The 13753-nt window shown below is 39.2% G+C and overlaps 1 protein-coding gene across 7 annotated transcripts in view; it reads left to right on the top strand.

The window, feature by feature from the left end:
* DMD (dystrophin) overlaps nt 1–13753 on the top strand; it is a 1912888-nt gene that overhangs the window by 711106 nt on the left and 1188029 nt on the right. For all 7 annotated transcript variants that reach the window (XM_043538015.1, XM_043538014.1, XM_043538013.1 and 4 more), the window contains 2 exons: nt 4102–4343; nt 6330–6510. In XM_043538015.1, coding sequence (XP_043393950.1) covers nt 4102–4343; nt 6330–6510 — 423 coding nt within the window. The remainder of the gene's footprint in view (nt 1–4101; nt 4344–6329; nt 6511–13753) is intronic.

The following is a 13753-nucleotide window of genomic DNA, read 5'->3' as shown; positions in this document are numbered from 1 at the left end:
CAGGACAGAGCCCCAGTGTCCGGATCCCAGCTGCAGCCCTGAAACAGGAGGAGCTCTCACTCCCTGCCATGGCCTCAGGGCTGGAGGAGCTCTCACTCCGCACTGTGACTCCAGGGCTCTGGCGAGTGGACAGAGCTTCTCCAGTCTTGGGGCCGCAGTGGTGTTGGGGGAGGGGGCAGAAAGCACACGAGGGGCTGCAGTGTGGGGGGGAATGGGGCAGGACTGTGGGTGAAACGGAGACCGTGGGTGGAACAGGGGTGGGGTCACAGGAGAAGGGGCAGAACATGGTAGAGCCGTAGTTGGGGCTTCAGATGGAAGGGGTGGAACAGGGGCTGGACCTTCTCTGGCCCAGGACCCCAGGAGACCTTAATCCGTCTCTGCCTACAGTCACAGGAGAAGCCAAAGGATCCCTTTACTGGTCTGGGAACATGAGTACATCAGACACAATGTTTGGGCATAAGTTAATAGAACTTTACTAACTTGGGAATTTTCAGTTTATTTAAACAAGTTGAGAGGGATTGGGGACTCAAGGGAGGATAAGAGGTGTAAGGAGCCCTCTGGAGGGATCTGTTGCAATCAGACCCTAGCCTGGAATATACGACTCTCCAATCCTAGAAGAAAATATGACCGGAAAGAAAACTGTCAGTGAACCATAGATAGTCCAAGGCTGCAGCCCCCATGCAATCATAACTTTGGCCTGAAAGCCCACTTCAGTGTCAAATTCATAGCAGTTAGAAGATGAAGCTAGTAGTAAGTATTTTTCAATGACCTTCTTACTTATCCCAAATGAAGTCACAGGCAGTGTCCACCCGACCCAGGGGTAGTTAAGGATGTAGAGTCAGGGACTTTGTACCTTCTTTTATGGTTCTCAGGCATTTTATGAATGTATTGCTACTCAGAATTTATGTCCAAACCTACAGGCAGGAGAGAACTAATTGTTGAAACAAACCATTCAGTTTAGTTTAGCATAGCAAAACGTGTACCTACTACTATACTATTAGTGCATTTGCTTCTGCTACTGATGAGTTTGTGTCCATATGTTGATCATTTAATAAAAATATCCATTCAGACTCCATGTGCAGGATCATGCTACCCCCTAATTAGCATTAGTCATATGATAATTAAACATGAACACGTGCTGAATGAAGTTGCATACCCAAACCCACTAATGCCAAAAATGCCAGGTAAAAAACACTGATGCATCTTGTTACTTGGTTCCAGAAGTGTACTAAATGGATTTACGTCTCCTGCCTTCTCTCCCTCAAGAGGCCACAGGAAACATGTTCAGGCTTACTGTTTGGCATACCCCAAAGTACAGCTTGACATCCTCATGCTCCCCCAAACTCTTCTTCTCTCCCTGACCCAAACACCAAACCCTGTCTGCTCCCTCTCCCAAACACCATCCTTTCTCTTGTAATGTGTTTGTGAGTGGACTGTACCACAACAGTGACTGTAGTAGGACGAGAGCCTGAGACATAAGCCCTTGTATCAGAGGCCTGGGCTAAAGTAGGCAAGTTAAGTTGTGAGCAAGAGGCAGGCCCTGCTCACAGAATCTGGCAAGAATTTGGGTTGATACTTCAGAAACACCTTCCTAAGTAGTGCCAGGCACAAGAATATACACACAAACAGAAAGGTGGTACACCCTTAACAGGATAACAGGAACATGCTTACACCCTTAACAGGATAACAGGAACATGCTTACTCAGCTTAAGGATAAGGTCAGGATGACAGCATGACGGATAGAGATGTTTTGATCGAACCTACGGGTACAAAGCAATGGGTGGCACCCTGATACATCAGGGGAAATACATAACTTGTTTGTATTAGTGTATAAAGATGTATCTCAGAGGGAGTGTCTTTGGCCAGCCGAGGGGGCAATTCCCACCATTCACTGAGCCGCATCCATTGTTATGGGCATACCTGTGCTAGTATAACTGTAGACATGAATCCAGGGAGCTAGGACTGTGCTTCTTTGACAATAAACCTGGTTGGGTGCCTTTGTACCTTAACGGAGCTTGTGGTCATTGGGCAGTTCGCTTGAGCTGTGCCAGTTATCTGCACAGAACTGGGACAGCACGCAGGGAGAACACCCACCCACCGCTGAACATCTAACCACAGTGACGACTTCTGAATTGGAGAGTTGGCCAAGCAATGTAGGGCTATTTAGCAGCTTCTTACACCTATAACTCCTGGCTTGTTTTTCAAAATCATGCAACATTTGCTTGGGGGGGTAAGAGAGGAAGGAGTATACCAGGAGTAGAAAGAGGCATAGCCTGTGGCACTGTTGTACTCCAGCTACTTTCAGTTGTTGGACAGCCACTTTCCAAGTGGCGTTCAATACAACAACCAAGAATTGGCTCCAGCACAGAGCATGCCTGAGAACCAGGGAGCTGCACACAGACACTGAGCAGCATGGCAGAGAATCCAGCCAAAAATATTGTAGAGTAGAAAAGTTTAAGTCCTAGGAAATTTTAACAAGATTTGTAAAGTGTTTTTGTGTATTCCTAAGAATACACAGAAACCTTTTTAGAACAGAAGATCTCTGTACATTATTATTAATTTGAATTGTAGTAGTGACTGGTGCCCTCAACAATGGATCAGGACCCCATTGTTCTAGCACTGTACAAATGTATCTCAACAATTTAAAATTCTATGAATGTGTTTACATACTTGCCTTCTGATATCTTAATTATTTTGTAACCATAATGAGGGAATTTTTGGGTGGAGGATGGGACAGAATGCAGCATTATTATATCTTATATTTCTCTTCAAAATAAGAAGATTAACATACTCCAGATATACCAAAGCCCACACAGGCCTGGAGAAACAAGCTATTGCTTTGAGAGATATAGTTACGTTGAAGTTTAGGTTTGAGGCTTCTGTATGGGGGAGGGATAGCTCAGTGGTCTGAGCATTAGCCTGCTAAATCCAGGGTTGTGAGTTCAATCCTTGAGGGGGCCATTTAGGGATCTGGGGCAAAAATTGGGGATTGATCCTGCTTTGAGCAGGGGGTTGGACTAGATGACCTCCTGTGGTCCTTTCCAACCCTGATATTCTATGATTCTTATTGATGTATAGCCTTTGTGTTTGGAAAGATCGGAGGGGAAAAGATATTTTTTTATTTTGATGAGCTGAAGACTTTTGTTTCTGCAGAGTTGGCCCGTAGGGATAGTGGTGAGGTTGTTATTAAAGATGTGCTCTCAAGCTCGTTGGTACTACAATTTGATTAACTCTGACTTCATTATCTGTAGTATTGCTATGTGTATAATTACAAATCATGCCAGCAAGAAGTATATATGACTGTTCACATTAGAGCTTTTCTCCATCTGATATCTGTATAGTATCTGATATCATAGCCTCCTGATATCTGTAGTAAATATGAGCTACTCAAATTAATGATATTACTCTGATTAGTTTTGAATTGATGCCTACAGTGCCAAATTTCAGAATAATTATAAATTGTGCTAGGGAAAACCCCTTTGTTTTACTTTTGATTCCTATTTTGTTCAGTGTGAAATCCCAGGGCTGAGCTCTTTTACCTCATCGCTGCTCCAAGTAACTTTATTGCAATTGCTAAACTAAGTATTTTTGCTTAATATGCCTTGTTTCAATAATGGTGAATGCTGAATTTATGTGTAGTATGTAATACAGATGCTAAGCGTAGAATTTTCAAATACACAAAGTTACTTAGGAGCCTAAATCCCATAAACTGGAAATTAGATTTTTGCTCCTAAACCATTTGGACACTTAGAAAAGCCATCCCTAAGTATTAAAATGTAATTTCAATCAAGACAGAGTTTTCCAAAATGTAAGTTTAAGGCATTTTATTATTTCTCATAGTAGCTTTAATTATTTCCGTGTGCTGTATCTCTTCTTTCTGCTTTATTCCTATTATGGAGCTATAATCTATTTTGATTCATTCTCATAGTAACAGCAATATCTTGCCAGCAATTTACAATAGATTTTAAATGCTCTCTCCACTAATATATGACAGTCATACATTTATATACAGAAACTGAGTTGTTAAATTCTTTCCCTGCTTCTTTTTTGTGACTTAAAGATACATAAGTATTGAACTTTTTTTTCTTCCTTTCTTTCTAGAGGGCCTTAATGCTGACAACATCAAACAAGCCTCAGAGCAGTTGAACAGTCGCTGGATTGAGTTCTGTCAGTTGCTGAGTGAGAGACTGGCGTGGCTGGAGTACCAAAATAACATCATTGCCTTCTACTCCCAGCTGCAGCAACTGGAGCGGGCAGCAATTACTGCTGAAAACTGGCTGAAAGTACAACCTACATCAGCAGCAGATCCTGCTACAGTAAAGATACAGTTAGAAAAGTGCAAGGTTAGAGGCTCTTTTCCAACCCTTTCATTATTATGCTTGATGTGTATTTCTACATTTTGTCAGATGATGGTTGCCAGTTTTTCATTATGAGAGTGGAAAACAGTCTTTATATCTTTCAAAACTAGGTATTGTCAATACCCGGTCTATGAAAGTTAGCAATGATGAGTGTAAAAGGACAGGAGGACACAGTGTATGAAGGTTAAAATTAAACATTTAGTTCTTTTCAGCAAATAACTAATGCTTGTTCTACTGTACTTTTAATTGATATTAGATGTTGGATGGTTATAGCCATATGACTAGAACGTTATGCAATATCTTAAGACCATTGTAAGGAGGAACTTAATTTACTCATTAATGTTTGGTCAATAAAAAGAAGAGCCTGTTAAGACTTGAAAAGTCAGTTCCTTGAAGTGACCGATTTCCTTGGGTAATTTAATGGTTTGTTATACTTTGTTAGTTTGTCCTCTGATTGCAACCCTTCTGGCATTTGGACTTTTGATACAAGTTTAGCACACCTTAATTAGGTCCCGAAGCAGCAGAGCACTTACACATGTGTTTAAGTGTTTTGCTGAACAAGGGCCTTATTGTAGAACATTATGCATACTTATGGAAGCAATCTGAGGGTTGTATTTTCACAGATGAGTTCATGACATAATTTTAAAGCAACGTTTTTTTATTGATACAAGGAATTTCATAGAGCTGCCTTCTATTCCTGCTATATCTAGCAGGGTTTCAGTTTTGCTAACATATGGCTAGCTTATGCCCTACTTGCCATTGGGCCATCCTAGAGTTCCCAAGAGTAATGGAGCCTGACTCAAGAAGAGTTCCCAAGCAGTATTTCCAGTGTGTGTAGTGTATCACAGGAAGCCTGCCCCTTTTTATGGTCCTGGACAGCTCTGTAGGTGGGGATACTAGAATCATGTCATGATCATTAGCCTTGCCCTGCTGACCTCTTTCTGGCAACTGACACCAATAGGGGCCATAGAGGGGAGCATAAAGGATATGCGGATTTAGGATTCTGGACAGCCCTTGTGCATGGGCACAAGTGTGGAGAGCTCCCTACACATCCTGTACGTACATTTTTTTTTTTAATTCATGTACTATGCTCCTGCTTCTGCACTTTGTTAGACGAGATTTAGTTTGGTATCACTTTATTGAAATCAGTGCAGTGGCGAATTAGGCCCTATTTATGTATAGATTTATTTATGACTCTGACTCACTCTAGACTATTGCTCATTTCAATAACCTAAAGTGTTTTTGGTAATTATAAATCTCCACATTAATGAAGAATTTATCATAGAAGGTAAGTTGAACCACAACTCTCCTAAACTGTAGGCATTGTTTGAAAACCAAGCCCAGAGCAGATATGTTTTTTGTGAATGATTTTTTTTTAATCTTTAAAACACCAGTCCAAAATCTCATGTCTGATCTCCCTTAAATTATGAGATGTTCAAAATCTGGATGCAGACCTGAAATTTCCAACTTGAATCTCTCTCCACTTTCTAGGGAAGCTCAGCCAATACCAAGATATTTTCTCTCCTCTTATATGGACACCAGCAGTAGTCACCTTTAAAAAGTGAATAATGATCAACAGTTACCATTTCATAACATGTCAAATTGCAGTTATTTCTTATTCTCAGTATAAGAAAGTAGTTTTCATATCTGATACCACAAATGAGTAACTGTTACATTTGACTTTTTATGGTGACCACTCTACAGTGAAGATTGAGGGACTTCACTGAGCATATTAAAATTTGACTGGACAAAACACTGGCGATTTATACAGTAGAGAACAATCCTAATCTGGCAGTAAGGTGAACTAAGTAAACTAGTACTCTAGTTCTTCTCCATCACCATTTTCTGTTCCAGGAATTAGGAATATCTGATGTTCTCTTTCCCTCTTTTATTCTATAAGAACAGTAGTGATCTGATGAAGAATCGCTTGTAGGATGATTTTATTCAGGAATCTTTGTCTTCCCTATACAGGAAGAAGTCTCCCGGTTGTCAGCCCTTCAGCCTAAAATTGTGCAGCTAAAGGTTCAAAGTAAAGCACTGAAAGAAAAAGAGCAAGGGCCAATGTTTCTGGATGCAGACCTTGTAGCTTTTACTAACCACTTCAAACAAGTTTTTTCTGATGTACAGGCCAGAGAGAGAGAGCTACAGACCAGTAAGTGTTGTTCATGGCTAGAAATTACTGTACCCAAGAAAATTTTTTGCAACAGAGTTTATTTTAATTTGCTTCTTTCTACCCAGTGTTGCTCTACAAAAGGGAAGTGAGTTGTGATGATCTATTTTCTGTAACTGTTTCAGAAATACCTATTAATCAGTTAACTGCATGTTTAATAATGTGAACACTTGAGAAATTAAAGGTTTACTTGCAATCACAGCTCACACTCAGGATTGTTCTCTCACACAGCATTCCCAGGATAGCATATGTATGGCCAGATTCACCAATACTTCCCAGCAACACCAGACAGCCTTGATATAACTGTCCAGTTAAGCCAGGTTTACTTCTACGTGGCACCACTGAAGAAATGCAAAGCAGATAAATTGTACCAGTGTTAGCCTGCGGAGTTGTATAGAGCAGGTGGCTAACCCTGGGAGAGACAAAACAATAGTAGTGGCTTCACTGCTATATTAGGATCCATCATTTACCTGTATATGGAGAGTCACTTAGATATTTTTATGTGAATTGAAAAGAAAGATTTTGAAATTAATCTTGGGTATTGTGGAGCTAGGTCAGTAGTATAACTACCAAAGAGCACAGAAAAAATATTTAAGTCAAAATTTGGAGAACCACCCATTCATTAAGCGCTTGGTTGTGCAACTTTTTTACTCATGTTAGAAATCACTTACTCAAGCAAGTAGTCCCAGTGATGTTAATAAGACTACTAGTGTGTATAAGTGTATGCAACATTTGCATAGTCTAAGCCTTACATTTACTGTCCCAAGTTTTGGTGTTGTTTTTTTAATATTCAGATACTACTTGAAAACCTGGCTTATTTTCCTTTTGTTCATATTTTAATGGGTGCCTTATAGAAATCTGTTTTCTTGAAAGGCAAGGCACATAAGGACGCAAACACGCAGTTGCTTGGAGGGCTTATTGAGGCTTCAGGCGGGATAGGAGCTGGGAGAGTGAAGAACTAGAGACAGTAGAGAAGTATGTCAGCATAAATATTGCTCAATTGATAAATCAACCCTGATAATACTTTGGTAATGAAAAACAGAAAGGCATGCAAGAGAATGAACAAAAATATATATTTGTATCCAAAACATCTTTTTAGATTGGCAACACCCTTTTACTCCTGTATGAAGATGATGCATTGATATTCTGAGATATAATAATACATTAGAAAATATGTTAAGTCCATTGACAACAAGGAGAGAAAAGAAAATACAAAATGAGCCTAAGTCTCAACACTGAGACATTCTTTCATTTTATTAAATTGGCCTGCCACTGTTGAGCTAAAACACTGAATAGCAGAATTGTAAGAGCTGGGTTTGTGCTTAGGTTTCAAATTTTCTTTCCACATGAACTCTTGATAAGATAGTGGCTATCAAAAACATGCAACATCTTTAAGAAAAAATATACTTACTTCTATTTCTGTAAGTTTCCTTGTTCACAGTGAAAGAAGAAAATTAGTATTTGATGCTTTTCCAGTGCAAACAAAATCTGAATTACATATCCCAAACTAAACCCCTTTATCCTAACCTACCCCATTGTACACTTTGGAAGAATTCAGATCTTGTTCCAAACTTCACAGCTCAAGCAAATCTCTCCTGACTTTTGGAGGAGAGGGGAATGGGTTTTTATACCCTGCTCTACTATAATCCATTTGATCCAACTCATTCTATATTGATCATTTGATGTCCATATGTATGTGCATTTTCCTGTATTTTCCTAAATGATTGGCTGAAACATCATAGTGATTCTGCAGTGATGTTTCATTAGACACTAATTTATTAATTAGATTAGATTCAAGATGAGACTCTGTGGTAGCATGCTGTAGTAAATTAGGCAGGCAGCTAGCAGATTGCTCTGGTCTCAATTCTGTCATTGACTTGCTGTGTGGCCTTGAGCAAGTCACCTAAATTCTCCAGGCTTCATTTTCACTGTCTCTAAAATGGGGATTAAAGTACTTATTTACCAACCACAATGGGGTATTGTGGAAAATAATTAGCTAATGTACGTAAAGTGTAAAACTACAGCCGCTAAGTGCTATATATGCCAAGTACTATTATTCGTCACGTGCTCAGATGCATCAACTTTTCAAAAACCAGAAAGGTTTACACTGCAGACACCCCATTTCAAAAAAAATCTGTGCAAGGAAGCTTTATACCATTTAAATTTGAAAAGAAGTGTATAATAAACACAATAATGGATTTGTTCACAAATTACTTACCCAAGGACAAACAGAGGCAGAACTGGGAACAGAGCCTAGGTAATCATGAACCCTAATTTATATAATCCTACGCATGTATGACTTTTTTTTTTTTTTTTTAACATTTACCACTTTTGAATTAAATTTTTTTTCAAAAGTAGGAAAATATTATGCCACTATTAAAAATTGACTTTACTCCTGATTAGAGATACCAAGTACTCCAGTAATAATCAGTAATGTGCGCGCACACACACACACACACACACAGAGAGAGTTCATGCACTTTCTTTATTCTGTATAACAGAAAATGCCTGCATTTCACTGGAAGATTGGATATTTACACCTCTTGTTTGTATGAGTTCTTTCTGGTTAAATTTCTTTTGTAGATTAAATTTTCTGAGTTGTGAATAGCTTTTGGTAGTCCTAGCAGCAGCAGCGCTTGTGTCTTCACTTTATTTGATTAGTATCCCAAATGTGATAAACAAGGCATTGTGTGATTCAACATTAGGTTTTGTTAAATTCCTTTGTCTTTTGGTGGCTGAGGACCACTATGTTTTGAAGGAAGCAAAAATCTTTATTTTCCAGGTGGGTTTTTTGTGGGGGGGGGTCTCATTTTAGGAGATATTCTTCCCCATGTTCTGTTGCTTTTTTTAAAGCGCTATGAGCAATTTACTCCCTATGTACTGGGTTCAGTGAATTTGTTATCAGTAAGCTATGTAAAGCAATATTTATTTCATGTTCAAACAACTGAATTCCTCTTTAGATTAGCTTTCCCCTACCTATAATTTCTTCAGAATCTGTTCTGTTGTTCGTGTAGGAAAGAAGTGTAACCTTCTATGATTTTTTTTTCATGAGACTGTCCGGAAAGATTTAAGTGGATTTCTAAAATGTTCAAACTTTGTAGGTTTTTGTTAATTATTCTTTACAATTAAATGTGTCATCTTAGAGCACTGGTATTTAGAAAAAGTAAAGCACCACCGTATGCAAAGATTTAGACCCAAGAGTTGAGAAGAATATCATATCCACCTGACATTGCAGGGAGCGTTTGGATATGTGTAACGTAATTACCCATTGGATATTTGTCCAGGATACTGGTTTATGTGGAGGGTAATTCGTAGCTAGTTTCATTACTATCTTGCTCAAGAAGGAGAGGTTGGACAGTGAGATCCGCTTATCTTGAGATGTACAAGATCTGTTTAGTCAAGAGAGGAGGTGTCTTGGGAATAGTCCAACTATTTAATGCTTTTAGGATGGTTAACAGCTTCCCTTAATCTAAGCTGGTTGACCAATTCTATCTACAGGAGAGCTAAAGTACTCCCTCATGTCTTTCATCAGCCATGATTGGCATAGATCTGAATCACATGTCCTACGTGATTCTTTCCAGTGCTTCCTGAATGTCTTGCTCTGTGACTGCTGAATTCTTTGATGGGGCAAGATGTTTTTTCCAACCTGGTCTCAGTATATTGTTGTCTAAACAGGGCATCATATCTACAGATGGTCTTCAGTGAGAAATGTGTCAGTTGTTCCTCATATTGAGGGGAGCTGCTCTCTGGGTTGGCATAGCAGAAGGTGACCTGCACTGACAAAGTGATTTGTGGCTCAGAAAAGTGCCCACCCCGCAAACCCAGCCTGAAATTTGAAAGTTAAACTAGTTTCTTTCCGGATTACTTACACTTGTTAACCAGGGAAATGTTAAGAAAAAAATCCTTACCCTGCACATACCACTATCTCCACCAAACTAAGATTAAAATGTAGTCATCCAAGTGGGAAGAACATGACCTGTACCTGTAAACTCAAGGACCCAGCTAAATTCCATAGTATCTTCAACGAATCCATACCAAACAAAAGAGCCTAGGAAAAAATCTGGTGAGATGCATCAAGTAGCAACTGAGATTCTTGTAACCAGAGTTTATATAAAATTCTGTTGCTGATGCATGGGACAGAACAGAATCTAGTTGATTCCTCCATAGCTACATTGTATCCACAATGCTAATAGCAGTAAGAATGCTTGTTTGAACAGATATGTCTGTACTCAGGGTACAGAATTATTGAGTACTAATGATACTTAGATTAGATCACAAAATAGCTCTTTTCAGCCATAGATCAGCTCTACATTGATATATTTTCAAAGTAGAACTGCACGGAAAAAAAAATACACTCCTCCTCACACACATGTGATGGTTGGTTTGGCAATGCACCCCCCTCCCCCCCCCCCAAAAAAGGATAAAATGAAAACCTGAAAGTGAGTCTCAAATCTGTTTTTTCCCCCCATAAGCAAGTGGCTCATTCATACCATGAGATGGTACTTTTGGTAGATAAACTGCAAATGAAGGGTTATATAGTTAATTTTAGCAGCTGGCATGTTACCCTTTCTTCTTTCTATCCTTCCCAAAAGAAATGTTTTGAATGTTTTCACTTAATCATTTTGAGCCGATTTGCTTTTTTTCTCCCAACCCCCGCCTCCCACCATGTCCTTTTTCAGGATATTTCACCATTTTCCCTGGTAGCCCGTGTGAATCCAGTAACTTCAACAACTGCTGTATCCAAGAGTTCATGCCACTGGCAATCTCAGGATAGCTCCCCAAGACTATGCAAAACACAGTCACCACAATAAGATCAACATTTTGGTTTTCCTTCTTTCATGTTTTTCTTTAGTTAAAGAACTTTTTAAACCTTGAGAATTTCACATAGTCTTGCATAAGATTCTGTAATTTAGAGATTAAATGTGCACAAAATGACACAGAATCCTATGATAAATATAGGGTTTTTTCAGAATGAACGTTGTGTATTTAAAAATAAAGTGCTGTCTTATGAATCATACACATGCAAATTATATTTGAGTCCCCAAGCAGATCTAGGCTATGCATTATTTTTGAAAACACTTCTTTTTCTTCAATTAATATAAAATATTCCTTTGAATTAGCTTTTGGAGGGTTTTTTTGGCTAGTTCTATATTTTATTTTTTAAATTCTGCTTCCCAAGATGTCATCAGTGATTGAACAGAGTTTTAATGAGAAGCACAGATATAATTTCATTTTTGTTAGGCTATATACTTTCTCATATTAGTATTTCCCCTTCAAAAAAGAAACAAGTTATCTAAGGAATTAATCTTTATCACATATTGTCCTTTCCTGTATGTCCAGTTTATCTTCCCCTCCTCCCTTAATGATAAATTAAAATGGGGGTGGGGGGGGGGGAAATTCATGTGATATAATCTAATAAAACAATTGAATTTTGTTTTATTATATTGGTTCATTAGTTCTTGTAAGGCTGGTAAAACCCTGTCTGTACCATTTCTTTTAACATGGAGATAAATCAGAGAAAAGGAATTGTTAAAGCACTTTCAGAGCATTGACTGTTCCCTGACAATATGATGGAAGATTCTAAAAGGTTGCACTTTGATGGTTTCTGATGACATGGAGGAAAAAACGGGGAAACCCACAGCTCTTATCAGAAGAAGAAGAAAAGCAGAAAAGCTTCTCAAAGGTTGGACTTTGATGATCAACTTCAAGGACAAGTACCAAAAAATAAGTGAAAGGAAGAAAGTATGTTCCTAGGAAAGGAGTTGAGAAAAGTATGGTAGTTTGTATGATTTAAAAAAAATTAGGTGATCAGTCATGGTTGCTATTTTATGCCTTTTTTTAGTTCAGATTTCTGAGATTCAAGCTAGTTCGTTCATTGCAGGAAACAATTGTATCAGCTGAAATGATTCCATTGATTCAAATTTGCTGCCTGTCTTCTACTGTAACAATGAGCTGATGAATAGTGAATTTACCTTGATTATAGGGGGAAAGTGTAGATAGGGTGTGTGTATGGAGAATGTACGCTGGCCTGTCTGAGACTGGAATAAAATCTCTCCTACTTAATTTCAGGTGGTGGAAAAGAAATCTGTTCAATAAGTATCTGGGGGAAGGAGGAGAGGGAGAAGAGCTGTTTTCAAATGTTGCAGTATTTTTCTACATGCTAAAAACAAATAGATTGATATTTATCTTAATGAATTTCTTAGCCTAAGCTCACTCTTGTCCTCTCTCTTGGTATTTTCACAACCCTCATTGCCGCTGACTGCTTCGATGAATTGGGACCCCAACTGATTTTCCCCATGCTCACACAGGAAATCTGTGGCAAAACTTGGAATTGATTACCCAAATCCTTGTCCCATATCTTTACCAAAAGGACCATCTATCCTTGCTTTGCCACAAAGTAAAGATGTAGATATAATATTTCTCAGGAATTTAAGAAATCACAGTAAAATATCACTGTATACATTTTTGGTCAATATAAAGTCCTAGATCAAGTCTGCTGTAGGTGGCATGTGATAAGGCTTTGTATAAATGAGGTGTTACTATTTTTAAAACTTCAGGCCCAAAATCTGGGTTTGCAGAGATTGTTCCCTTTCTTTAGAAAGGGATAAAGCTTTTCTTCAACTTAACAAAAGGTTTTAGGTATTTCTCAAAGGGAAATTTTGTCAACATTTGTATGTCTAGAGGTTATATTCAGTCATTGCCTTCAAATAAACCAAATTTCCTATTAAAATTAAGGGTAGTCTGCTCAGGACACATAGGTGAATGAAAAACAGGCACAGTGATGGAGTTAATCAGGCCAGAACTTTATTATCTTAATAATGGGGAGGGGCACTATCTGCACCCGCTCTTTGAGAAACTTGGCATTTAATTGAGTCCAGTTTGACATTACAGCATTCACAGTATATAATAACTTTGGGTGGAGGCTCTGCCTAACCCAGAGGTGGGCAAACTATGGCCCACAGGCCACATCTGGCCCCTGGGACTGTCCTGCCCGGCCCTTGAGCTCCCAGCTGGGGAGTCTAGCCCCAGCCCCTCCCCTGCTGTCCCCGCAGCCTCAGCTCGCTGTGCCGCAAGCGCTCTGGGTGATGGGGCTGTGAGCTCTTGCTGGGCAAAGCAGTGACATGGCTGGCTCCAGCTGGGTGGCGTGGCTGCCAGTCCTGGTTCTCTGAGCGACATAGTAAGAGGGTGGGGAGCGGGGTTGGATAAGGAGCAGTGGGTCCTGTGG

Source organism: Chelonia mydas, chromosome 1 (assembly GCF_015237465.2).
Source record: "Chelonia mydas isolate rCheMyd1 chromosome 1, rCheMyd1.pri.v2, whole genome shotgun sequence".
Classification (NCBI taxonomy): domain Eukaryota; kingdom Metazoa; phylum Chordata; order Testudines; family Cheloniidae; genus Chelonia; species Chelonia mydas.
Note: the sequence above shows the minus strand (reverse complement) of the source record. Positions and strands in the feature narration are given on the sequence as shown.